The sequence below is a fragment of the Molossus molossus genome, unplaced genomic scaffold (genome assembly GCF_014108415.1).
Source record: "Molossus molossus isolate mMolMol1 unplaced genomic scaffold, mMolMol1.p scaffold_m16_p_4, whole genome shotgun sequence".
Taxonomy (NCBI): Eukaryota; Metazoa; Chordata; class Mammalia; order Chiroptera; family Molossidae; genus Molossus; species Molossus molossus.
In genome coordinates, this window is record NW_023425377.1 from 60,477,324 (window position 1) to 60,504,967 (window position 27,644).

At 36.0% G+C, this 27,644-nt stretch overlaps 1 protein-coding gene across 1 annotated transcript in view; it reads right to left on the reverse strand.

Moving 5' to 3' along the window:
• The window catches only part of ADAM28 (ADAM metallopeptidase domain 28), a 54,548-nt gene extending 27,241 nt beyond the window's left edge, over nt 1–27,307 (reverse strand). The window contains exons 1-10 of the mRNA XM_036240689.1: nt 27,213–27,307; nt 21,557–21,633; nt 17,195–17,273; nt 16,019–16,095; nt 11,297–11,489; nt 8,453–8,524; nt 7,480–7,551; nt 2,878–3,047; nt 1,644–1,728; nt 159–289 (exon numbers count right to left, since the gene is read on the reverse strand). Coding sequence (XP_036096582.1) covers nt 159–289; nt 1,644–1,728; nt 2,878–3,047; nt 7,480–7,551; nt 8,453–8,524; nt 11,297–11,489; nt 16,019–16,095; nt 17,195–17,273; nt 21,557–21,603 — 926 coding nt within the window. The 5' untranslated portion in view covers nt 21,604–21,633; nt 27,213–27,307. The remainder of the gene's footprint in view (nt 1–158; nt 290–1,643; nt 1,729–2,877; nt 3,048–7,479; nt 7,552–8,452; nt 8,525–11,296; nt 11,490–16,018; nt 16,096–17,194; nt 17,274–21,556; nt 21,634–27,212) is intronic.
• Between the last annotated feature and the right edge of the window lie 337 nt (nt 27,308–27,644).

Here is a 27,644-nt window from a genome sequence, read left to right on the forward strand (position 1 = left end):
GGACGAGAATAAGGTGGTTTGGTACCGATATACATTCATGACTATGCTATTTAATCATTTAAAAGCTTGGCCATGTTATGGAAAGTGACATAAAAGAGTAACATAGCCTAAAGAGAATCAAAAACAGGGAAAAATAGGATCTTCCCAGAAAACTTTACCTTAGAGCTTTGTCCATCACACATACTGTAGATGGGCACTTGCAAACATAGGAGTCATGAAACATTCCAAAGTTATGGCCCATTTCATGGGCCATTGTCCCTGCAACTCTAAGCACATTGTCACTGTGATCCTAAGGGTGAGAACAGGAAAACAGATCTTTTGGTTTGCAAACTGAATTATATTATCATGCAGGGCATAATTAAATATTTTTACTGTAGCCAGTTGGAGTAGAAAGACTGATTTTAGCTTCGGCCTACTAACTCTGCCCACCATCTGTCCTATGTTCTTCTCCCTCCACCCCCGCCCCCTGCCCCCCACACAACTTAAGTACTTAATACCCATCACATGGCATATTACTGACTCTTTTTTTTCTTATCAATAGGGAATATGTTAATGAGAAAAATATTTGTGGTTTCCTGCCATGAGAGATAATGGCAAAATTTCTTCAACAACGATAAGGAATCAGCAACATTTAAAAACTCATCTACCTCTTTCCCCTCAGCTAGCTTTTTAATATCTTCTAATTCAGCAGTTCTCAGCCTGTGGGTTGCAACCCCTTTGGGGGTTGAACCATCCTTTCATAGGGGTTGCCTAAGACCTAACAGTAGCATAATTGCAATTATGAAGTAGCAACGAAAATAATTTTATGGTTGGGGGTCACTAAACATGAGGAACTGTATTAAAGGGTTGCAGCATTAAGAAAATTGAGAACCACTGCAATTAAATTGGAGGGCTTTGATATGTTTGGCTAATGGAGCTTTAAAAGTGTTTGTTAGCTTAGAACTTTAGTACATTGGTATGTTTTTCCACCCTATTACTGCTAAGATCAGACATTGGTTTATTCTGGTCATCGGCCATTTGCATGAAGTCCAGCCAATGGCCAACTTTGTTACCAGATTGTTTCTCATAAGAGGTGTTGGACTGAGGACTCCAAATTACCCAGGAGCAATAAAACAACACTAAAAAAATATTGCTGGTTGTAATTTCCCAGTGGGGAGACAAATCTGCTAATAACACCCATCCACAGAAACCAGATTCCCTTTCAAAAACCAAATACAGAGATTCATAAGGCACAGTACAAGATTGGCAAGCAGGGAAGTTAATAGCTACCATCTACAATATTGTATCATCCTGTTGAAATAAATATGGCAAGCCTTGCTATCTAGTAAGATAGAGCTCCCCAAATGGGGACAAAAACAAACCAAAAAAATTAAGAAAAGTAGAAATGTGTTTAGAGACTTTGCAGATTACTTTAAGATTCCTTCAAATTTAGGGTATCTTCCTTTAAACAGTTATTTTCATAACTTCATTGTCGTTGTTTTTTTCCTCTGGAATGGCATCCATAAACAAGATAATGCAAGATAGACTCAACATTTGAAATTCAATCAATGTTAATCCACAGTGTCAACACACTGAAGGAGAAGAATCTTCTCAATAGATTGAGAAGTTTAAACATAGAACCAATTGTTTATCTTCCAACAAACCTGGACAATGCCAACAGAATGGTAAGGAGAGCACATTGTAGACATGAAAGCAAGACCCACAGTCGTTCCAGAAAGTTCTGTTGCCCTTCAAGAAAATAAAAAATTGATATGACAACTTATTATTCTAAACTTTCCAAAGATGATCTTTTTCCTTTGGTGGACCCTTGAGTCTAGAGCTCACCTTTCTAAATGAAGGAACTGTGGCAACTGTACTTCAAATATAACCCCCAGTGAGCCAGTTTTGCAGTATTCACATCCTGTAGTGCCTGTGAATCTGGATAGGTCTATGACTTGCTCTTAACCAACAGGATAAACCAACAGTGGCAATGTCATTTCTCCAACCAAGCCATAACAAATGATGCTTAAAGCTTTTTCCTGGGCCTCTTAGCATGCTTCTTCTGAGAAAAGCTAGTCACCTTCTAAGATTTTCAAAACCCTGAGACTGCCATGTTGGAGGCAGTCCAAGTTAGCCACATGAAAAACTGTATACACAGAGAAATGATCAACCAGCCTCCCTGCTCCAGCCATACCAGGCAAGTCACCAGCCATATAAGTAAAGAAGACTTAGTTTAAGTCAGGAGGGTGTGAGCTGATGTGTTATGCCATAATAGATAACCAGCAGAGAATATTAATTCTGACACAATCTAGTCCAATCTTTCCCATGACACCCACCATTTCCTTAGGAAGTAAAACTCAAGTAATTTCAAATCGTTTTTTTTTTTTTTTGCTGCTTTCTTCTATCTGATACAGCTGCAGAATTTTCTTGATTTTTAAAAAAATCAAGCTCAGCACTTCTGTATAATTTGCAACTGTTAGATTTATTTCCTTTTTTTTTTTTTTTTAAATTAGTCAGTCATTTCAGCAGGAATATAGATACGTATTATTAGAGGTGTGTTATTAGAATACAATTTCACTTCTATCCTAGAAGTTTGTCCTGATTAGTGCTTCAAGCTAATCAATTATTTTAAAATACTAAATATAAACCCTTCTTGCTATTCTCTAAACCTGTATTTTCTGTCTGTACATCTAATCAAAACAGATACACTTCTTATGAATTATTACTAAATCATTAGCTTCTCTTTATAGAGAGAGAGAATATTCAACATAAGGTCCAAATGAATATTTTTTAAACTTTTAACTTTCTATATGCTGAGATATCACTTGCTTTGTTCAGGCTTTGAAAAGTTTCATGCTAAAAACCATACAGCATCCAAAAGGGGAAATCTATACATACGTGATTAACTGAGCAACATCATGACGTTTTCTTCTTAAGAGGACACTCCCCCTCCATTTAGAAAAGTTTTCCAAGGTGATGCTTGCATTTGGGGTTATCTTTATCTTATCCTCGTCATTCCAGATTTCTATCCCCACTAATGCCACATGAGTATTGAGCTTTTTATAAAGCTGTCCAAAGAATAAATGGCAAAGCATTTACTACTTATAATGGTGATATCATTGTTTAATATTCTAAATATACATTAGATTTTCAAACTATTTACAACACCGTTATAAAATCTTTCTTTCTAAACATGCCTATAAATGGAAGTTACCATTTCTTTCTTGCAGATGCTAGCATTCCCATTCGTAAGCAAAACAAACACGCTTAGATATTTCAGTATTTCAGGTCTGTAAATTCTTTTTTTTTTTTTTTTGAGCAAAGGTCCTATTGAGCCAAACTCTTCCTGTTTGTAACCTCAAGAAATATAATTTTCTATTGGTAGTTTATTATTATTACTTCATTTTAAGCATATTTACCCAAATGCTGTATAGCGTTGTCAAAATCACAATATTTCAGAATTTAGCAAGGTTGACTTGGTGCTGGTTTGGATATTAGAAAAAAACATGCAGTGTGAAAAAGTCCAACATCTGGAAGTCCCAATGGAAGTAAGAGGCCCTCTAATTCTTATACCTAGACTAAACCAAATACTCTATAATGCACATAGAATAAACTTTAGATAAATAAATTAAACTTATGAGACAATATGCTTACTCTAAAGATAAAAACTTATAGTCTTATAAACCATAGTGTTTTACAATGAGTATGTTCTGGGTATCGAATGTACAGCATGATGATTATAGTTAATAGTTATATATTATATAATATACTTGAAAATTGGTAAGAGATTAGATGTTACATGTTCTCCCCACAAAACTGAAATGGTAATTATGTGAAGTGATGGGGGTGTTAGCTAACCTATGGTGGTAATCATTTTGTAATATATAAGTATTTCAAAGCAATGCTTTGAACACCTTAAACTTACACATTATATGCCAATTATGTCAATAAAGATGAAAAAAATGTCACAGTGAGAGGCTTTCTCATGGAGCAAAATTCTGTTGAGAAATCCAAACAATTTATTTTTTTTAAGTAGTTTGGAATATAATAAAAGCATTTAGAAATTATCACCAAAAGAGAAGTAAAAATCTAACAAAATTAAAATCCTCCCTTTTATTATTCCCCTAATTTCCTTATTCCTTTCTTGCTTTATTTTTCTTACCTGACAAAACTCTAGTCCTGAGTAAAGCTAATTCCCACTATGCCTGTCCTCCACCATCCCCGACACACCAAGGAAGCTCTGTCTGCTGGCTGCGTTCACTTTGAAGCCATGACTGCTAACTTCGAGGGGTCTTTTTCCACTCTCCAGAAAACCAGCTGCATTTACAAAAGTCATTCACTCTCTGCACATTTTTTCATACTTATCCTCTTTCTTAGAAATTCTGACACTTTCTTCAAAATCTTCACTGTAAATGGATGCCCTTCTTCCAAATTCAAGGAGTACAAGAAGCACTCAGAAGAGAACTTCCACAAACTCCTACCGTCTGTTTATCTACTAGCCTACACCTGTTCAAACAAACCAATGCCTCCCCTTTTTACCATAAGCATGAATGAGCCTAAAGACAACTTTTTTATTCATACACTAGATCTAAGATTATTCCAGAAACTCTTCCAGCTTCCTTATATTAGCAATGCTTAGCCTTCTATGGAATTATTTCCACTGGCAGCATAAAAAGGATAACCCTTGTAGTGAGGGTTGGGGGATGAAAAGATCATTTCTCTTTATGACCCTTCCACCTCTAACTTATGCTCCATTTCTCTGCTCTCCTTTATAGCAAAAACTTCTGGAAATATTTTTCCATATTTGCTATTGCTAATTTCACTTCTCTCATTCTCTCCAGGCTCACTCTAACCATGATTTACTTTTATACTTCACAAAAACTTGTATCAACCAGGTGACCAATAACTCTACTTTGTTAAATCCAATGGTCCTCAGTGCTCAGAAGCATCTAATATCTTTGATCATATTTACATTTGATAGATTTTTGTTTCTAGTAGCTTCTAGAACAACTCTCTCCTGGTTGTCCTCCTACCTCACTGTCTACTCCTTCTTGGTCTCTATCAGTTTTCCTCCACTCTCACCTCTCCTCAGAGAACTACTTCAACCATCTGTCTTTGCATCATTTTTCTACTTATCTACACTCACTCATTTGGTGAGCCTGCACCAGGGTTGGCAAACTTTTTCTGTAGAGGTCCAGATAGAAAATGTCTTAGGCTTTGAGGCTGTGTAGTCTGGGTTACAACTGCTCACCACCTCCTCTGCATTGTATCAAGAAAGCAGCCATAGACTGTGTATGAACAATGGAGGTGGCTGTACTTCACTAACACTTTATTTTGTAAGAAAGCAGCATGCTGGATTTAGTACCAAATCCAGGCTACAGCTTTCTAACCTGTGCCTTATGTCATCTATATGTGCTAAAGACTTTTTTATTTATATCTTATAGATTTATATAAGAACTCCAATCTTACATTTTCAGCATTTCTACCTGGAAATCTTTATACAAAAAGATATCTCAATGCTAATGTGTCTGAAATGGGAATCTTAATCTTTCTTCTGAGTTATCACCTGCACTATTTCCCCCATTCCCCATCCTTTAAGTCAAAGCCCTCATGTCATGCGACTCCTCTCTTTTTTTGTAATTCTTATTTCCTACACACCTCATAAGCCTGCTGGCTCTGCCTCAAGATCAGCTATTCTCAATAGACTCATTATCACTGCTTTTTCTGAAACCATCATCATCTCTTGCCTGAATATGGCACAATTCCCATCTCATCTTGTTTCTGTCCTTGCTTTCCTTCCATGTAATTTTCAGTTTTTGTTTTGTTTTGTTTTGTTTTTTTTATCCTCACCCGAGGACATTTTTGCATTTATCTTCAGATAGAGCAGGAGGGAGAGAGGGGGAAAGAGAGAGAGAGAGAGAGAGAAACATAGATGTGAGAGAGACACATTGATTAGTCGCCAACCACATGACCCCAACCAGGGCAGGAACAAACTGCAACCAAAGTACGTGCCCTTAGCCGGAACCGAACCTGGGACTCTCTGGTCCACAGGCCGATGTTCTAACTGCTGAGCCAAACCGGCCAGGGCCCTTCCATTTATTTTTAACACAATGGCCAAGGTAATTGTTTAAGAATACCCATCTGAATATGCCATACCTCAGGCTCTCCAATATTCTCCTCCCTCATGAAGAATAACAAAGTCTTACCCAGGCCCACCAGGTCCTTCAGGTTTTGGGCCACTGCCACGTGCCAGATGTCATCTCTCAACCTTGCCCTGGTTTACTACATTCCAGCCACAATTGCTTTCCCACCGTTCCTCAAACATGGCAATCTAGGTTCCACCCTCAGGTCTCTTGCTCTGCCTTGCATACCTCCTTTAAAGGTCAAGGACCATTCTTTCCTTCAAGTCTCTATTCAAAGGTCACCTTATTAGAGAGGCCTTCCTATTTAACATAGCACCCAAGATAAATCAATATCATCAATATCTCTCCCTCTTTCCTGCTTTATTTTTCTTTATAGCAATTAGTAACATCCTACATACTCTTTATTTAATCTATTTGTATTTGTCTCCTTGAACAAAAATGTAAACTTTTTGAAGAAAAGGATTTTTGTCAGTTTTGTTCCCCACTTTATTTCTGTAATCTGGACAAGTACCTTGCACAAAGTAGATGCTCAATGAATGTGGCCTGTCCTTGGGTTTCCTTAAGAGGAATCACCATGATCTTTGTGGTGAGAAGACAAGATATGACCTTGGTCATTGAACATACCTTCATTTTCTTTCTATCCTTAGATGATTTTCAGGACACCACAAAGTGACCTACCTATTTCAACTAAGCAGGCTAACTGCATGTTCAACTAACAAGAAACTAAATATTTAGATTTAAATAAAAGAAATATAGGAATCATTTTTAATTTTTTTTGAAAATTAGATGATAAAATCATGTTTAAAAAACATAATCAGCAATTTTGTAATTAAAATGGCTTGAGTTCTGACCAAAGTTTAAATTTTATCTTTATCATTTTCCAACTTTGTGATTTTAGACAAGTTACTTTGCTTCTCAGAATCTAACTTCTTAGCTATAAATTAGGCTTGGCAATATTTTAGCATTGTTTGATGATTCAATGATATAATATGTTAAAAGATGCTACTGTGCCACAGCTTGTCTTATTTTGCTTGTTGTTCTGTTTCTGCTTGAGATTAGCTTTCTGCTGAGATTTTCTTGTCAGAATTTTCTTACTGGGCTTGGGGAAAACAAAAACCATGCAAACACCTTTTATACCTTCATGGAACTGTGAATAATGTCACAAGTAGGTGAGAAATGTCTCTGTCATGAAATATTAACATTTAATGAAGTAGCAAAAGTTGTGGTCACTCTTCAAGAGGCAGTCATCATTATTAGTCTTAAGACTTCCTTTCCCTGCTTTATGAGTATCCATAGAAACATCCAATGATACTGCTTAGCAGGTTGTTAAAATTATATTGAATAAAATATATCATACCATGTTGACATAATTGGTCATCTCAAACACCCTCTTTCTTACTTCCTCTGGATCTTGATTATACTTTTTAAACTAAAAGACAACCAAAACAAAAAATGGGCATTGATAGAAATGAACATGATGGGAAAGTAGAAAAGACATCAGTTTACTTTACTTATCAGTGGTTATAATTCATGATCAGTTATAAAAGTTAGAAGTTAGAAACATGTGCTTCCTTATTTCTCTTACTAAATTAAAACACTTTAGGAGTAGAGATGATGTTTTGTCCCCTAAAGTATTAGCTTGGTATAAAGTTTTAAAAACTTATTCTAAAGGTACTTCAGTTAAATATCATGATTTCCTAAACTGTGAGAAATCAGTACCAGAAATAGCTTATCCATTAAAAAAATATGAACAGTAAATGAATTTAGTATAATAAGAGAGGTCAAAGTGTTAGGGCCTAAACTAATTAACTTACTCATGTTATCATAGTACAAAATTTTTTCTTTGAGATCACACATGTGGATCTCAGGTTTAGGACACTCAATATATGAAAGTACATTCTTATAGAAGAAGGTAAACAATGAATATTACAAAAGAGTGCTTTCTTCAGAAGATTTCATTCATTAATGCTTTATATTTACCACTCCTTTATGAGCATGTATTATAATTTCCCAATGATTTAACTAGTTAACAAAAGACAAAATGACAAATAAATTTAATTGGAAACTGAGTTTGGAGCTCTTAACACAATAAGAAAGGAGCATTACAGTGCAAAAAATTATTTTATGCATATTATATCAAGTGCCCATTCCTCAAAAGAAGAAATTATATTCATCTAATTATATATCAAATTTTGCATGTTCAGAACAACTTGTAAGAAAGAGTAACTCATAGTCATGATTTTAAAAAATCAATCCATATGGTTAATATCTTAACTAATAAGTTTAGGCAGAAGGAGATTATAAAACACACATTTATCTGATATAGTTACCTCACCATTATCCAGAACTAAATAATATTCTATGTACTTCTTTTGTTCCCGAATCTTCTGGTCATTTAATTTCTGTAATAAATATTTTTAAAAATTACTGACAAGACCTGTCTCTGCAAGAGTCATTCTTTTATTAGTAATGTGTAATTTTATAAGAGATTGGTTGTTATCTGGGAATAAAGGAAGACAAGATTACCATATTAATTCTAACTAATAAGTCAGAATTATCTATAGTCAAGGCTCACAATGTCAGAGCTAGAAGAGATGTCAGTGATATTCTAGCCTGACTCCTTTATTTTACCACACAGTTTTAGTGATTACACAACTAATAAATGGGAGTGCTGGAATTAAAGCCAAAGTGTTCAGATTTTTTTGAACAGTGAACTTTCTCTACTATCCTGCTATAAAATAAACAGACTTCGACTTTAGCATTCTCCTAGTATTTTTGTTGTTTGTTGTTGTTTAGTATTCTTTTACTCCTGTTCCAGTTATAGCCTCTCCTTTACCAATGGTGCAGGGCCCAAAGCCACCATGGCACCTAGTCTTGTCTTTCCTTTCCTTTCCTTTTCCTTTCCTTTCCTTTCCTTTCCTTTCCTTTCCTTTCTTTTCTTTTCTTTTCTTTTCTTTTCTTTTCTTTTCTTTTCTTTTCTTTTCTTTTCCTTTCTTTTCCTTTCTTTTCTTTTCTTTTCTTTTCAGAAAGAGCTGAATCTCTTTTCCACATTCTAAGCTTCCCTAGTTTCTGTTCCTTTCTCTCCACAAAACAAAATAAAGTACAATAAGACAACAAAAACATGTTGCATGGTGGATTTTCCCACTGAAAAGTAGTAGACATTATTTGTACTAAATAATAAGCTATTAAAATTTATTATGTTGCGTTTCTAGAAGTGCTTGCCTTTTGGCAGGTAAATAAGCTTCCATTAACAAGAACAGACTACTTAAGGTAGACTTTAAGCTCTACCGTCATGAGATGTGTACCTACCTCCCACCCTCCATGGGAGCAATATATTTATTAGCACTCACTGTGCACCAACAATGCTCTGAGCACTAGGGATACAGCAGTGAAATAGATATGGTCCATGTACTGAAGGAGCTCACAGCAGACAAATAAACATAGATGTATCAGATGGGCATTAGTGCCGTGCGAAGGATTACACAGTGATGTGATATTGCATAACAAAGTGGTCATTTCAGAATAGATGGTTAGAAAAAGCTCTAAAGAGCTGGCACTGAAGCTGACATTAATGAAAATGAAAAGTCAGGTAAGAGAAGATAAATTGGAAGATAATTCCAGCGAAGAATAAAAATGAGCAACAAAAATGCCAAAGTGAATTGATATTGGCATGTTTAAATCATAGAAAGAGTTTGTGTTTGTCAGAACATAATAGGGGACTCATCATGGATGGGGAGTACAAGATAGTGGAGATTAGAGAGGTAGTTGGGGCCCTGGTCATACATGAGTTTGTAACTTGGTCACTTTTCTTTTAGATTTTGTACTGAATGCAATAAGAAGCTTTTAGAGAATTTTAAACAGAAAAATGTCATGATGTGATTCAGAATAAAATAATCATTCTAGCTGTTGTAAGAAGAGTGGATTCTACTGAGGCAGAAATGAGAGCGGGAAAATCTGTCGCAGTGGTTATTGTGAGCGGGGTGGTGCCATGTGGTAGTTGGAAAGAGGAAACAAAGTGAAAGATCTGGAATATGTAGCGGCACCTGCTGATGGATGGCATATGAAGAGGGATAAATGAAATAGGAATCAAGGATGATTTCCAGATTTGGGCCCGAGTAAATGATAAATGGTGGTACTGATACAGGGGAGAATGAGGAAGAAGCAGGTTTTGTTTGGGGTTTGGAAATCGGTAGTTATATTTTGACCATATTAAGTTTGTGATATTAGACATTCAAATGGATGCATGAAGTAAGCAGTTAATTATAACAGTCTGGCCTTTAAAGGTGGGTCCAAGGCTGAAGGTATATATTTGATAGTAATTACTGAAGAACTCTTATTTAAGTAAGGCACAGCATAGGATAAGATTACCTAGAAAGAATGTGTAGGTAAAGCAAGGAAAGGGATAGAGTTTTATGAGGGCCTCTAATATTAAGTAGTCAGCCAGAGGAGGGATAACAGTGAGAGGAGCTGAGAAGACATAGCACTAGTGATGTCATGGAAACATGGTTATTTACACATGGTTAGCAAGGAATTAAGACAGAGAGACAAGAGGTCTGTACCAACTAAACCAGGAGATCAACATTCATATAAGAGTGGTTCTTCTGGTTGGTAGTAATCAAACACCCAGCAAGTTGAACCCCAGAGAGATTTTATTTTATTCAGACCAATTCATCCCAGTGCTCATGGATTCTGCAAACATTTATAAAAGATGATTCTTCTGTGACTGGAAACTTAATTCCATATATAAAAGCACATTATAAGTCACTGTGGGCAAATCCTATATTTATTTTCCTCACTGCTATATCCCCAGCACCTATGGAAGTACTTAAATAAAGATGTGTTGAATGAGTTCATTCATGAAGACAGCAGGATATTTTACCTCAAAGTAATAATAATACCTTACACAGTTGTTTTATGTTGCAGTACTGTGAAAGTTGCCTTCTCCTAGAGAGTAAGCCTTGTATTTATACTTCTTTCTAGCCCTTGCACATTGTTATTAATGACAGTACTTATTAAATAAATCAATATACAATAAGGTTTTAATGTCTTTATAACCTACTAGTTTCAACAATGACTGTAAAGTCTCAGTAAATTGCAGTTGCTAAGACTGAAACCCAGGGCAGACAGGACAGAAGACATGAGAGCACTACAAATAAAAATAAAGGTATGCATACGACCAGACTGGTGGCAGGTGGGGTCACATTCTTCTGAGAATCATGTGCCCATAACATGTAATCCATCCCACAAGTGCTGTTAATCCTCTTTTCATTGGGATCATGTTTGAAGAGTGCATGCTCCTGCTCATCCTGATTTTCAGGGCTTAAAGGTTCAATGAAATACCTTTCATCTCCCCGACTGAAGTAGCCCCTGAAAAACATGAGAATCCAGACTTCTTAAAAAATATTCCTGCATTTAAGTGCTATAGACTTAGAGATTCCAAGGTTACCATTGCCAAAACATTCCAAACTCATGGCAGTAGAGTACAGTGTAACATTATAGCTGAAGATCCCTTATTTTCTCTGTGAGGAAATAAAACCTGTTGGGGAGAAGTGAGCACTGCAACATCATATAGCTAACCCAAGTCAGAGCTGGCACTAGAATCAAATTTCCAGATTCTTGGTCCAGTGTTCTTCCAATTTCCCTGCCTTACCTACTCTCAAGGTGTACTAAAAATGAAAGAGATTTGGAGTCTTATAGATAAGGGTTAAGACTCTGGCTCTATCACTTATTAGTGGTAATACCATGGCGAATTGCTTAAACTCCAAAGCTTCAATTCTTCCATCTATAAAATGAGAATAATAATACCTACAATAGGATGGTTATACAAATTGAAGGAGATAATATGCAAAGCACATGACTGATGAATAATAGCAATTTCATCTTAATTCTCTCTGCTGAAGCCCTAAGCTAAGATTCATTCAACCAATATTTAGGAAGCACCCATTATTCATTAGTCATTGGACTAAAGCTAGATGATAAAAAAGAATCATAGTCTCTCCTCTCATAGGGCGCATATTCAAATTAGGAATATAGATATAAACTTAGTATTTACAGTCCTGTTTTGTCCATATTGAACACCTGTTCTGGATGATACTCGCCCTCCTCAAGGATCTTCTGGAATGTGTTGTTCACGTAGTCCTCTGCTGCAGGCTGGTCAGCAGAGGCAGCGTCTCTGTGAAGAACAACACTCTTGAGTTGATACCTCTTCTGGAACTCCTCAAACCAACCCTTGCTTGCCATGAAATCCATGAATGTTGCAGAAGAGAGTCCTATTTGAGGTTTGTCCACTGTAAAGCACTGACAGAGCTGCCTCACCTTCTCCCAGATGATCAGCAAATCCAACAGAATGGTTTGTTGTGGCTGTCACTGATCCAAACAGTTAGGGCAGACTCCGTTTTTACTATGAACTTATTACGACTTGTTACAATGCACTTTGCTTCCATGTTAAAAGAGACAGTAGTCATTGCACGGATGTTCTTTTCATCCTTATGGATGGAGCAAATGGTAGACTCATTCAAGTCTTAATGGCAGGCAACCTCCACAATTTTCTTGCCATCTTTGATCATATCCAAGAGTTTCACCTTCTCCTGGATGGTAAGCATCTTCCTTTGGAACTTAGTTTCATCGTCAGAAGGCTTAGAAGCACATTTAGAAGCCATCGTGGGGCTTAGATAAAAGTTCTCAGAAATCCCAAACACTTAACAAGAGCAAAGATGCTTCCGATGCATAGCGATGTAGAAGCGTGTATGAGAGAAACAAACATTCATGAGGCTGAATTAATCAGTGGCCAGGATAAGATATTTAATCAGTGAGCAGCACGTTCTGATTGGCTTGGTTGTACCACACCCGATTTTTTGGAAAAAAGTTATTGCCCACACACAAGGAGTGGTTGAGTGGTTGCAGGACCATTGAAGGATTTGCAGGGGTGCTCGAATACATAGGCCTATAATCCATATGTACAGTAATTTTAATTTTAATTGTAATACAGAGGTGTATAATTAACTCAGACAACCGAGTGCATGCTGTATCATTTTCACTGTCTTGATCAACTTTTTAATGAATATATGTGAAAAAACCGCGATAGAGTAAAGCTGTGAATGTTGAAGCATGAAATAATGAGGGACGACTGTATGTGTGTGTGTGTATACATATATATATGTATACACAGACACACACTTATATGACATATATAATATACATCATTACAACAGATAATTGCCAAGAAGAAAAGCACAAGAATATATAATAGGGCAAATGGATTAAGTATACATCGAATTAGAAGACAAGAGGTGATGTGGAGAGATAAATTCAGTGGTTCATTGTAATGTTCTGCATAAAGATCTTGGTAGTTAGGACTAAGAGGTGGTAGCAAAGAGAGAATGTAGTGAATAATTGCAGAAAATATTTAGAACATATAATCAATAGGGATTGATAATGGATTGAAAATGGGTACCTGAGAGGCAATAAGTCAGTTAAGTGGTTTCTGAATTGGGCAAGTAGTAGATTAATTATACCACTCATTGAGATAAGGAACACTGGAAAAATACCAGATTTTGGAGAACATCACTAACTTGATTGAGATTTCATTAAGATATCCAGATATGGAACAGATGTGGAGTTATGAAAGAAAAAGTTAGATATTCAAGTCTGGGCATCAGAAGTGTGGACATCCTGTTATTGACAGATACATGGGGAGTCTTAGCACAGAGTAAGAAATGGATATGACAGACATGAATAGGACAAGCCAGAGATTTTAGAGAGAATGTGAAGAGAAGAACCCATTTCCTAAAAGTTCTAACTTTAAAATTGGGACTCAAAGTTTATAGTTTTATTTATTTATTTATTTATTTTAATTTATTCATTTTTGTTACAGATGTTTCCCTTTTTTCACTCACTGATTCCCCCATCCCCCCCTCCCCACCTTGTCTCCACCTTTGTTGTCCTTGTCCATTGTTCATACAGATATGCATATAAGTTCTGTGGTTTATCTCCTCCCCACCCCCTCTTCAGGAGATTGTCAGTCTGTACCGCAATTCCACATTTCTGGGACTACCTCATTCCTCAGACTGTTATGTTCATTATATTCCACAAATAAGTGAGATCATGTGATATTTGTTTTTCTCTGCTTTGCTTGTTTTGCTTAGGATAATACTTTCCAGGACAAATACTTCAAAAGTTCTTATGGAACCAAAAAAAGACCTCCAATAGCCACAGCAATCTTGAAAAAGAAGAACAAAGTTGGAGGGATAACATTACCAGATTTCAGGTTATACTACAAAGCCACTGTAATCAAAACAGCCTGGTACTGGCACAAGAACAGGCATATAGACCAGTGGAACAGAACAGAGAACCCAGAAATGGACCCAAGGTAATATGCTCAATTAATATTTGACAAAGGTGGCAAGAGCATACAATGGAGTAAAGACAGACTCTTTAAGAAATCATGTTGGGAAAATTGGACAGCTACATGCAAAAAAATGAAACTGACCATCAACTTATACCATACACAAAAATAAACTCAAAATGGATAAAAGTCTTAAATGTGACCCGTGAATCCATAAAAATCCTAGAAGAAACTGTAGGCAAGAAAATTTCAGATATTATACACAGCAGAATTTTCACTGATACATCACCTAAGGCAATAGAAACAAAGGAGAAAATGAACATACGGGGTTATATCAAACTCAAATCTTCTGCACAGCAAAAGATACAATCATGAAAATAGAAAAGCAACCCACTGTATGGGAGAGCATAATTGCCAATGATATATCAGATAAGGGGTTAATTTCCAATATATATAGAGTGCTCATACAACTTAACAAAAGGAAGACAAAAAAACCCAATTAAAAAATGGGCAGAGGAACTAAATAGACACCTCTCCAAATAGGACATACAAATGGCTAAGAGACATATGAAGAAATGCTCAACATCACTACTCATCAGAGAGATACAAATTAAAACAACAATGAGGTATCACCTCACACCTGTCAGAATGGCTGCCATCAACAAATCATCAAACAAGTGCTGGCGAGAGTGTGGAGAAAAGGGGACTCTAGTACACTGCTGGTGGGAATGCAGACTGGTGCAGCCACTATGGAAAACACTATGGTGCTACCTCAAAAAATTAAAAATTGAACTCCCATTTGACCCAGTGATCCCACTTCTAGGACTATACCCTAAGAAGCATGAAACACCAATCAGAAAGAATATATGTACCCCCATGTTCATTGCAGCACTATTTACAATAGCTAAGATCTGGAAACAGCCCAAGTGTCCATCAGTAGACAAATGGATAAAAAAGCTGTGGTACATGGAGAAACCTGGAAAGTTTATATTTTTAAAACAAGCAAACAGCCCTGGCTGGTTTGGCTCAGCGGTTAGAGTGTCGGCCTGCGGTCCAGAGAGACCTGGGTTCGTTCCCGCTAAGGGCACATACCTCGGTTGCAGTTTATCTCTGGCCCTGGTTGGTCGTGCGGGTGGCAGCCACTCGATGTGTCCCTTTCACGTCGATGTTTCTCTCTTTCTCTCTCTTCCTCTCTCCCTCCCACTCTACCTGAACAAAAAATGGAAAAAATGTCCTTGGGTGAGGATAAAAAAACAAACAAACAAACAAAAAAAGCAAACAATCAAAGAAAAGCAGCTCGGAAAGAAATTCAGCTTTGTAATATCTAAACTGCTATCAACAGCAGGCGTGTTTCCTTCAAATTTCAAAGTTTTAGCATTTAAATTTATATTCCTCTATAACACATTTAAGTTCATACATATTTGACACTATTACAGATGCCCCCCTTTTTTAGGTTTATTAAACACACACACACACACACACACACACACACACGCATACACACACACACACCATCATCAAAGATACATACAAACCATTCATGAAGTCTTACCTTAGACCCCTACATGTGCTGATGCTAGCTTCAGAAATATTTTCATTAATGATGTGTCCTTGGTAATAACAGTCATCCTAATAATAGAAGAGGAGTTTTATAAAGAAAAGTGTGCTTGCTTTTAGACCCACTGTTAAATTTAAATTTGAGATCTTGTAATAGTATCTACAATGTTTTCAAATTATTTTATGCTAACAGTCAACCTAGAGATAATAAAAACATTTTTAAAGTTTTTTATGTTTAAAATCTTTAATAATTACTTAATAACCCCAAATGCTTACATATTGCTAACTCAATGTTGGTGTAAATGTCGGTGCTGCAGAAAGAGGATACTGGTGAATACAGTCTGGAAGAAACAAACTGATAGATGTATGTTTAAACCTGAGCTCCCAAAACATCAGACATTCATTCCTTTCTTTGACTGCTTATCTATTTTCTTTCTAACAACTACGAACTCTTTCAAATGAATGTTATTCAGATTGTGTTGTCATTTCTTGATTTATCCAAGGAGTTTCACCAGACTAATCGGACTAGTACATTTGGAGCAAAATGTCCAATCCTAACTCTTTTTCATGTGTATGTACTTCTATCAAGTACACCTTTCTACTTTTGGAAAGATGGGGTATTGGCCCATGTAAGTCCCTGTGCTACTCCATAATTTTATAGAAGAGAATGTGTGTAGGTCTTCCAATAGAAAACAAACCCCTGAAAAGATGGCAATGATAAAATATACTTTATGTTACTTTACACTGTCATCTTCTTTGAGTAGAGTCAAGAGTAAACTTTATTTAAAGAAAACCTAGAATTTTATAATTCTACCATTGATGAAATAGACGAGTTTGAGAGACCAGGTGCTCTAGAGAGCTGATTGGCATTAACTCCAAACACCAGAGGTATATAATTTTTCACTCTTTTAATGAAATTAAGAAGCTCCTTCTGCCCACTCTTCTATAGGGAGCCCTTGAAGGCTGGAAAGGATTACCGTGGTTGTCAAGAAATGACTTTGTTGTTTGTCAAACTCTCCAAGTGATGGAGGATCAATGAAGAAATAACTACTAAATAAAGCACTAATGCTATAAATGCTACTTCCCTTTCAGTATTTGTTTGGTAATGATGCTGCACTTGGACGTGTGGGTCATACCCAATTAACAATAAATCTAGGATACTCTATTTTACCATGATCTGTGGGCTGGTGGTGACCTCCTTTCCAGTGGAATTATAATGTGTTTCTGTATAGCCTGGTGCAAGGAGATTCCTGGAGGGGAAAAAAAAAAGTCATGGTTACTCATGCTAATTGCAAAGTTCAGTGATCAAAGTGAGAGCCTTCACTGGGTGTGCAGTAAAGTTTTAACTCCTGAGCTCCTCCTCCTAACCCCTTAAGACAAGTCCAAACATGAAAGGAATGCTTACAACGGAGAGACTGAGAGGACCAGTGATATTCTTGAGTAGTCTGGAACAATGTCTGCTTTGTAATCAGACTTTGCATACTTGTCTGAGGAGAGATTTGAGGAAGAAATTAAACTGAGAAGGGGAAAGGTGGTAAAAGTGATTGAAAAGAGCAATGTTCCTCACCAGTTTACGATAACTGCATTTCACGTAGCCCTTTCAGTTACCAATGGTTGTTAAAGTGTATTGAAAATTGACTTGCATTTGGTAGTTAGGGCCCTTTCAGCATTTCTGCTGAGCTTCTTAAAATTCTTTCAATTACTCTCTAGAAAATAGGAGCCTGAATACATTTTATTTATTTATTTATGTATTTATTTATTTATTTATTATTTTTATTGTTGGAAGTATTAGAGATGTTCCCTTTTCATCCCCATTGAACCCCTCCTTCCTTTTCCTACACCCCTACTTTCTTCCCCAGCCTAGTGTCCATGCAGATTGGTTATGCATATATGCATATAAGTTCTTTTGGTTTATCTCTTCCCACCCCTACCACACTCCATTCCTCTGAGTTTTGTCAGTCTGTTCCCAATTTCCATCATTCTGGATCTCTTTTGGTCAACAGCTTATTTTGTTCATTATGTTCCATAAATAAGTGAGATCATGTGGTACTTGTCTTTCTCATACTGGCTTATTTTGCTTAGCATAATACTCTCCAGGTCCCTCCATGTTGTCTCAAAAGGTAAAGATCTATCTTTCTTATAGTGGCATAGTACTCCATTGTGCAAATGTACAACAGGTTTTTTATCCACTCATCTACTGATGGACACTTAGGCTGTTTCCAGATCTTAGCTATTAAAAACAGTGCTGCTATGAACACAGGGGTGTATATATTCTTCCTGATTGGTTTTTCAGGCTTTTTAGGATATATTCAAAGAACTGGGTCAAATGGCAGTTCCATTTTTAATTTTTTGAGGAAACACCATATTGTTATCCATAGTGACTGCACCAGTCTGCATTCCCACCAGCAGTGTGGTAGGGTACCCTTTTCTCCACATTTTCACCAGCATTTGTTATTTGAGGATTTGCTGATGGTTGCCATTCTGGAAGGTGTCAGGTGATATCTCATAGTCATTTTAATTTGGATCTCTGACGATTAGAGATGATGAGCATTTTTTTATTTGTCTCCTGGCCTTTTGTATGTCCTTTTTGGAGAAATGTCTATTCAGGTCCCCTGCCCATTTTTTGATTGGATTGTCTTCCTTTTGTTGCGTTGTAGAAGTATTCTATATATTTTGGATATTAACCCCTTAATCTGATGTATTGTTGACAAATATGTTCTCCCACAGAGTGGTTACCCTTTTCATTTTGATGCTGGTTTCTTTAGCCATGAAGAAGCTTTTACATTTGATGTAGTCCCATTTATTAATTCTTTTCCTTTGTTTTTCTAGCCCTAGGTAATGCAGCAGTGAAAATTCACTACAGATGATGTCTGAGATTTTTTTGCCTACATTTTCTTCCAGGGTTTTTATGGTTCCATGGGTTACATTTAAGTGTTTTGTCCATTTTAAGTTTATTCTTGTGTATGGTGTAAGTCGGTGATCTAGTTTCTTTTTTTTTTTTTGCATATATCTATCCAATTTTCCCAACACTGTTTATTTTTTATTTATTTATTTTTAAATTTTTTCCACTTTATTCAGATAGAGCAGGAGGGAGAGAGAGGAAGAGAGAGAGAAACATCAATGTGAAAGGGACACATCGAGTAGCTGCCACCCGCCTGACCCAACCAGGGCTGGGGACAAATTGCAATCGAAGTACATACCCCTAGCAGGAACCGAACCTGGGTCTCTCTGGACCGCAGGCCAGTGCTCTAACTGCTGAGCCAAACTGGCCAGGGCATCAACACCATTTATTGAAGAGACTATCTTTTCTCCATTGTATGCTCTTGCCTCCTTTGTCAAATATTATTGTGCATACTGTCTTGGGTCAATATATGTATTCTCTGTTCTGTTCCATTGATCTATCTGCCTGTTCTTGTGCCAGTACTAGGCTGTTTTGATTACAGTGGCTTTGTAATATAACTTGATATCTGGCATTGTGATCCCTCCAATTTTGTTCTTCTTTTTCAAAATTGCTGTGGCTATTTGGGGTCTTTTGTGGTTTGTTCTACATCTGTGAGATATTCCGTTGGTACCTTAATAGGGATTGCAGTGAATCTGTAGATTGCTTTGGGTAGCATGGACATTTTAATGATGTTGATTTTTCTGATCCATGAACACGGTATATGTTTCTATATTTTTATAACTTCTTTTATTTCATTTTTCAATGTCAATGTAGTTTTCTGAGAACAGGTCTTTTATTTCCTTGGTTAAGTTTATTCCTAGGTATTTTATTGTATTTTTTGTTTCAATGGTAAATATGACTTTATTTCCCTTTCTTAGTGTTCATTGTTGGTGTATAAGAATGCCATCGATTTCTGGATGTTAATTTTGTAGCCTACTTTGCCAAATTAATTAAATCTAGTAGATTTTTTATGGAGTCTTTAGGGTTTCCTATATGCAATATCATGTTGCCAGCTTTCTATATACACTATCGTGTTGCAAGCGAATAGTGACAGTTTTACTTCCTCCTTTACAACTGGGATCCCTTTTATTTTTTCTTCTTATCTAATTACTGTGGCTAAGACTTCCAGTACTATGTTAAATAAGAGTGGTAAAAGTGGGCATCCCTCTCTTGTTCTTGTTCTTAAGGGAAATACTTTTGGTTTTTGCCCATTGAGTATGATGTTGGCTGTAGGTTTTTCATATATGGCCTTTGTTATGTTAAGATATGATCCCTTGATTCCCACATTGCTAAGCATTTTCATCAGAAATGGGTGCTGAATTTTGTCAAATTCTTTTTCAGTGTCTACTGATATGATTATATGGTTTTTATCTTTCATTTTGTTTAAGTGGCGTGTCATATTTATTGATTTGTGAATATGGTACCAGTCTTGCATCCTTGGCATGAATCCCACTTGGTCAAGGTGAATAATTTTTTTAATGTATGCTACATCCTGATATGTTAATATTTCTTAAGCATTTCTCCATCTATGTTTATCAGGGATATTGGCCTATAGTTTTTTTTTTCTTTGTAGTGTCTTTATTTGGTTTTGGAATTAGAAGTATGCTGGCCTCATAAAAAGAATTTGGAAGTACTGATATGTTTAAAAAGAGTTAGGGCAAAGAGAAAAAAAGTAACTAATATGTATTAAATGTTGTCTCTATACTCAGACACATTACATGAGTCATTTAATATAATCTTTTTAACAATCATACAAGGTAAATATTATTATCTAATTTTCAGATGAGATTAAATAGTTCATAGAATCATGTTTAGGTCTGCCTTCATCATGAGCCTATATTATTTCTATTTCCAAACTCCAGTCAGTTATGATATTTTGCAAAAGGTGATTGTCTATTTGTCTATTTTCCTGTCCTATATAGAACAGAGCTTGAAAGCACACATTGGAAAAATTAGCACAAAATTGAAATAGTGTAGGCAGGATAATCAAGATCTGCATGAGAGCTCAGGCAGTGAAACTTAAAAAGCAATGTTGAATTTTGATGAACTGGATAAAAAAAATAGGAATAAGAGTCCAATGTAACCTATGAGAGAAATGGACAGGTTAGTTGACACCTAGGTAGAAAAGGCATTGGTGTTGAAATCAGGAGAGCCCAACTCTGGTTTTACCACTGACTGATTCTTGGCCCTAGACTTTATTTAACTTATATATGTCTTATTTTTTTCTTAATAAAAATGGTTTCAAATTGTTTTAAAAATCTAATCTTTTGGTTTTAGAATACTAAAAAGAAATAATGTAGGGGAAAAGTTAAAAATCTATAGCTATTTCATCAAATTTGAAAAAAATGTATCTCTGCTTGCACCTCATTTATTTTTTTATTACTACAAGTATCAAAATACTAGTCAACTGTTGTTTTACCCAATGCTTTTCTACTTCAGTAGGAATAAATATTCATTAACCTCTTAGGCAAGTTGAGAGCAAAAGCTGATTAGTCAAGGTTTATGTGAGGCATAAGTGATAACAAACTCAGCACACTTCCCACATGCTAACTTGCTGTTGCTAAGGATTATATCAAAAGTAAAGACACTTACTTGGATTTTTTCAAATAAAGCACTGCGATTTTTCCATTAACTGTCATTTTATACTTCAATTCAGTTTCAAATTTTTCCTACAAAAATGCACAAACATTTGCTGGTAAGTAAAACACACACACAAATACTCATTTTGCTAAGTCCATCTGTTTAATTATTTGCTAGCAATGCCTGCATTTCTTTAACAGTAGTCTGTATAATGTTAAATGTCTTCTTCTGCCTCTCTTAACAAATCAAACAACTTCGCCAACTAAATGGATAAATTACATGAGACCTTTATATACATCCATCTGCCCACCCATTCATCTATCCATGCATTTTACAAATATTTTTTGAGTGCTGGGTATTTGTAAGATATGGCTCAGTTCTAAAAATTCAACTTGAAGCAACAAAAATTGGTACCTGCTATCATACAGCTTATAATCTTGTGGAAAAATAGATGTGAGTTATGTTGTATGACATATTTGATATAAATAGGGAAGTCATATAGTATGTCTAGGGAAGGAAAGGCTTTCCTGGGGAAGAGTTGTATAAGCTGAGATATGAATTAGCCCAGTGAAGCAGGGTGAGGAAGTCATTTGAGGAGAAGGAATAGTATGCACACTGATCCAAAGACCTCTAAGGCTCTCACTACTGGTAATTTTTAGTGGAGGTGGGAATATGGACAAAAATAGCAGGAATTTGTACCTTAAGGCAGGAAGAAGCCATTGGGAAAAAAACACAGTCTCATATTCAGAAAGAGAAAAAAATCACTTCAGGTAAACCATGTAGAATAGGAGTACTATTTTAAGTTGAGATTTATATATATGGGAGGAGCTATAGAGGACAATATAGAGTACAGTCATCCTTCGCCACTTTGTGCTTTGACTTTCACAGCTTCACTCTATCATGTTTTTTTTTCAAATATATTCATTAAAAGTTAATTGAGACAGTGAAAATGATACAGCACATGCTCGGTTGTCTGAGTTAATTATACACCCTGTATTACAATTAAAATTAAAATTACTGTACATATGGACTGTAGGCCTATGTATTCGAGCCCCCCAAGAATCCTTCAACGCCAGGTGCAACCGACAGAGTCTGGAACAGATAAACAAGGGATGACTGTATTTTTAAAGATCTTATTGAGTCTGAGTTTTGACTTTGTTCTATAAAACTAGGTCTAAAAATTCACCGGGAAGTGCCAGGACATTGTTATTAAAGAGATCCACTGCTTATGATGGACTAAGTGCTCTTCCCTCTGCTGTTGTACCTAAGGCCCAGCTTTTCTCCTCTCTTCCCTCTCCTGGCCAGAACAGTACCAGAGGTCCCAAAGAAATAATAGCAAATTAGACCCATCAGGTTAGGGGTATAAGTCAGTTATTTTGGCCCATATTTGCTTTTAATTATCAATTATTGGTGCCTTCGCTGGGGTCAAAAGTCCATGACTATAAATATCCTATAATATAGGCCTAGGTGGAGAGAGGCTGCTGTAATTTAGTTCATTTTCATGAATAACAGAAGGTGAAAAAACCCTGAGGGTGAAAAATAAAATTCATGGGGAATTGCTCTAACCATTTATTATTCAGGTTTAAGAAAGGGCCATATAGAATAAAATTACTAGGAGGATACAAGATATGAACTTCTAACCAGAAGATCCTTCCAGATATCTGCTTATATTAGCAATAGAGTTTTGAAGAATCTTCACCTAAAACATTACTTGGAGACTTTTAAAAAATAATCATTGCTTTTGGAGTGGGAATTTTAGCCAGCACTAGCATAGAGATTATGGATCAAAGGAAACAGCAGGGGAGAAAACCAGAGTCTCTACGGAAGAGGGTGCAATGGGTGAGTTTAAACTATACTTCTCAAATATAAGTCTGTGGTGACAAGCAATGCCTGCTGATAAGAAGTGTGTCCAATCTGGGTTCTAAACTAAGGGCTAGGAGAGGAAAACTGCAGCTTGATTTGGAGACCATCTACTAGAAGGAAATGATGTGGAGTTCACTGAGTAAATTTAGCTGATCAAATACTATATATACAAAAATTTTCTCCAGAAAAAAATGGCATGGTTAAGATTTAGGGAATGGATTAGGAAGACCATAGTCCTGGGTGGTCCTAAATGTGAGAAGATCTGGGAGGTCAAGATGATTCTCATGGGCACACAGGAAATAACAAAGGAAACCCTACAAGTCCCAGGAAGATCTTAAGTTTTGCCATAACATACAGAAAATTCAAGACTTCTACAAACCCTGATGGACCTAGCTAAGGCCCAAAATTGTTCCTAAAAAGGGGAAGCATTATGCTGCCAGATATTTTTATGGCATGAGCCAAAAGTAAAATGGTTTTGGCCTTTGAAGAAGCATGTGAGCTGGAGGCTGAATTCGAAGAAGAATAGTGACCACCTTTTGAATGTAATTCCCAATATCAGGGACATTGCTTAAGTATTTGTTGAATACATATTTATGCAGCTGCGTGGGCAATATACTCCATTTATATTCCTTTATTCATTTGCCCATTTGTCTATTTATTTACTTTTTCATTTATTCAAATATTTATTTTTTCCCTATGCTGTGTATATTAAATACAATCATGAATGCAATCTATAACCTTAAATAAAACAATCAAGGTTCTACCCCCTCCAGAAAGTTTTTCAAAGGATTATTTCATTCCAACTCAAATTGTAAGTCATGTGGCCAGTCATAATAAACTTAGAAAAATGAAGCCATATTTCTGACACAGATGATAGGTATCACTGGTGCCTGAGTTTCTGGTCTAGTAAAGGGCTCAGCTGTATAACAAATAATAAGTATGAGCCCTCCTCTTCAGGAGGCCTTGATATGTGATTAATCGAGACTGAAACCTAGGGGACAACTACTGGATACAGAGATCCCCTTGGTCACATACATTATGAATTCTGGATGTTTTGAGTAATTGCTAATCAGTTCTTTGAACAAGAAAGACCAATAGTCTCAATATAGAAATCACAAGAATAACCCCTAAAACTTTAGTTTTTATCAGTGACAGTATTTTTATTAGTCATAATATGTACCTGAGCAAAAGGAGAATATTTTATGTCAGGGAAAAGAATGTTTCTTGTGCATGGCAGACATGGATGTCACTAGCTTCTCTAGATTTATGCTTGGGAGGCAAGTGTGATATGGCAGAAACCAATAACCATGACAGGGCAGGATTGAAATATTAGACATGCAGCAGCATGGGGTCTTATATTTGTGGATGGGCCAAGGGCTGGAATAACAGAGAGACTTCTCTGATATAGTTCTAGATGTTCACAGGGAGATTTTTTAAAAAAGCACATGGTATGATAGCCAGGTAAAATACAGGACACCAGTTAAATTAGAATGTCAGATAAACAGTGAATAATTTTTTAATATCAGCATGTCCCATATAATATTTGTGAATACTTATAGTAAAAAAGCATTAATTGTTTATCTGACATTCACATTTAAGTGGGTGAGCTGTATTTTTACTTGTTAAATCTATAGGGAGTAGGAGATGAGGGTAGGAGAGACTGAGACATGTCAAAGATACAGAAAACACTGTTATTGACCTGGGTAGTTTCAAATCAGAAGACAAAATCACACACACTCTCATAGGAACACACAGGCACACACACACTACCACACACACTACCACTAAACTAAAATCTACCTTAAAAAAATAAAATCAAGAGCCAAATGGCATAATACTGACCATGACTAAAGCATGACTTCAGAAAAGGCATCTATTACAAAGAATCTAAGATGGCCAGCTGGAGTGGCTCAGTTGGTTGAGCATAGTCCCATGCACTATGGTTGCTGGTTTGATTCCAGGTCAGCATTCCTAGGGTGGGGGTTCAATACTGAGTCCGGGAGCATATGGAGGGCAACTGTTGGATGTTTCTCTTTCTCTCACTGATGTTTCTCTCTCTTCTCCCCCCCCCCACCTCTAAGCATGTACTTGGGTGAGAATTAAAATTTTTTAATTTAAAAAATTAATTAAAAGAATATAAGGTGGACTGGACTTTACATATAGAAAGAACATTTTAAGGAGCAAGAGCTCCATAAGAAAGGGCATACAGGTCTGCAAGCATATCATTAAGAAAAGCCTTTAAAATACCCAGGGTGACTGAAGATAACAAAATGACTTAATAAGCCACAGCATTAATTACAAAATGCCTTAAAAGCTAGTCATAAGAAGTAGAATATGATAGGTTACTTAGGATAGCATCATAGCATAAACTGGAACGGGAAGTTAATTATTGCATGTTGCTTTGCTTGTTGTGTAATTACCTCAAAATAGTCACATAAGATAGGAATGACTATTATTATCTTAATTTTCACACAAAGAATTTGAAGTTCCTGTATGCCTAAATTTTCACAGAGAGAATTAGCAAAGGCAAGACATGAACACAAACAAGCCCTCTGAATTCAGATCTTTTACACTTTCACTATGGATCAGGAAAACATAAGGTTCATACAGCCGGTTAACTGTACAGGTGACTAGATAAATATGTATTTTCAATAAATATCAAGCACATTGCATCAACTGTATCTATCTACTCAATCATTTAATAAATTGATGGAACATCTAGTATGTGCCAATAACTATTTTATGTTTTTTTATTAAAATAAATTGTTCAAAAACTTAAGTGTATTTTTATAGTTATGAGAAACTTACTATATAACAGTGATAAAAAGCACTGGACACGTATTAAATTGTTCTCCAAATATTCAGTAAAGAAAGGTATCTGGCATTATTCAGTTGGGAAATATGAACTCCCAGTGAGTTGCATCTTACAATAGAGAGTGTAAGTTATTATTTATGTCTCATTTATCTGGATTTTCCTGGCTCCCCACAAAAGAGTTTCAGGTGAAGGTAATTAGAAAATTGTTATTGAATGAATTACTGTGTTTTAACTTACCTCTTTTGACTAAGAATGTGTCATTTTTTTAATTACTAATAATTATATAAACTTTAATACCTGCCTTATAAAATTTTTTTTCTTTATTGATATGAGAGAGAGAGAGAGAGAGGAAGGGAAAGGGAGAGAGAGATAGAAACATTGATGAGAGAAAACATTGATTGGCCGCCTCCTGCATGCCCCCCACTGAGGATTAGGCCCACAGTGTGGGCATGTGTCCTGACTGGGAATCGAACCAGCAACCTCTTGGTGCATGGGTCAATGCTCAACCACTGAGCAATACTGGCCTACTTTTTAAAAATTTTTTTTTCTTTATTGATATGATAGACAGAGGGAGGGAGAGAAAGAAACATCGATGAGAGAGAATTAGCTGCCTTTTTAGAAAAGACAGAGGTAAATGTCATCTTCAGTTACAATAATTAATCTTAATTTAATATACATATATGCATGCATTCATCCACGATATTTTATTTTCTACATCAATTTTGTTTGTATATATATGTAAAGACAGATAGATAATAAATTGCATCAAATTTCTTTGGGAGTACACAGAATAAATTATATATTACCGTAAGAATGTTGACATAGGTCAGAAAACAAATGCAAATGTGTGTATATATATATTAAATATAATTATACATTTATATAAATATATAATGTGTGTTTATATGTTGCATGTATGTGTATTTTGTGTATATATATATATTTGGTTTTTTTCAAGATTTTTTGTCTTTGTTAAATCAAAATCTGTACCTGTTGATCTGGCTCCTTTACCCCTCTTTTATATAGTGGATGAAGTCTTCTGGGATAAATCACTTCATACTTTACTCCAGGGGGATCTTTTATACCATTTACTAAAAAGAAGGTGAGAGAAGAGTTAGCTAAGCAGAACTAATATAGGCTGGTCATCAATGGTCATCCGTATGCATTTCTGATGAATGATGTCACCACAGAGACTTTGACTTGTGTCAGAGGATTATTAAAGTGCGGACACCAGAAGAGATCCACAAAATCAGAGACCCACTCTTCCTTTCAAATCTTTACTTTAACCTATACTTTCAAATATTTCTCCACTGACAATATTTCCTTTGAATTTTCCCACTTCTCTTTGCTGTCTTGGAACCCCTACAGAAGAATGGAGCAAGCAATATAAACAAAAGCCAGCCAAGGAAGGCAGAAGCCAAA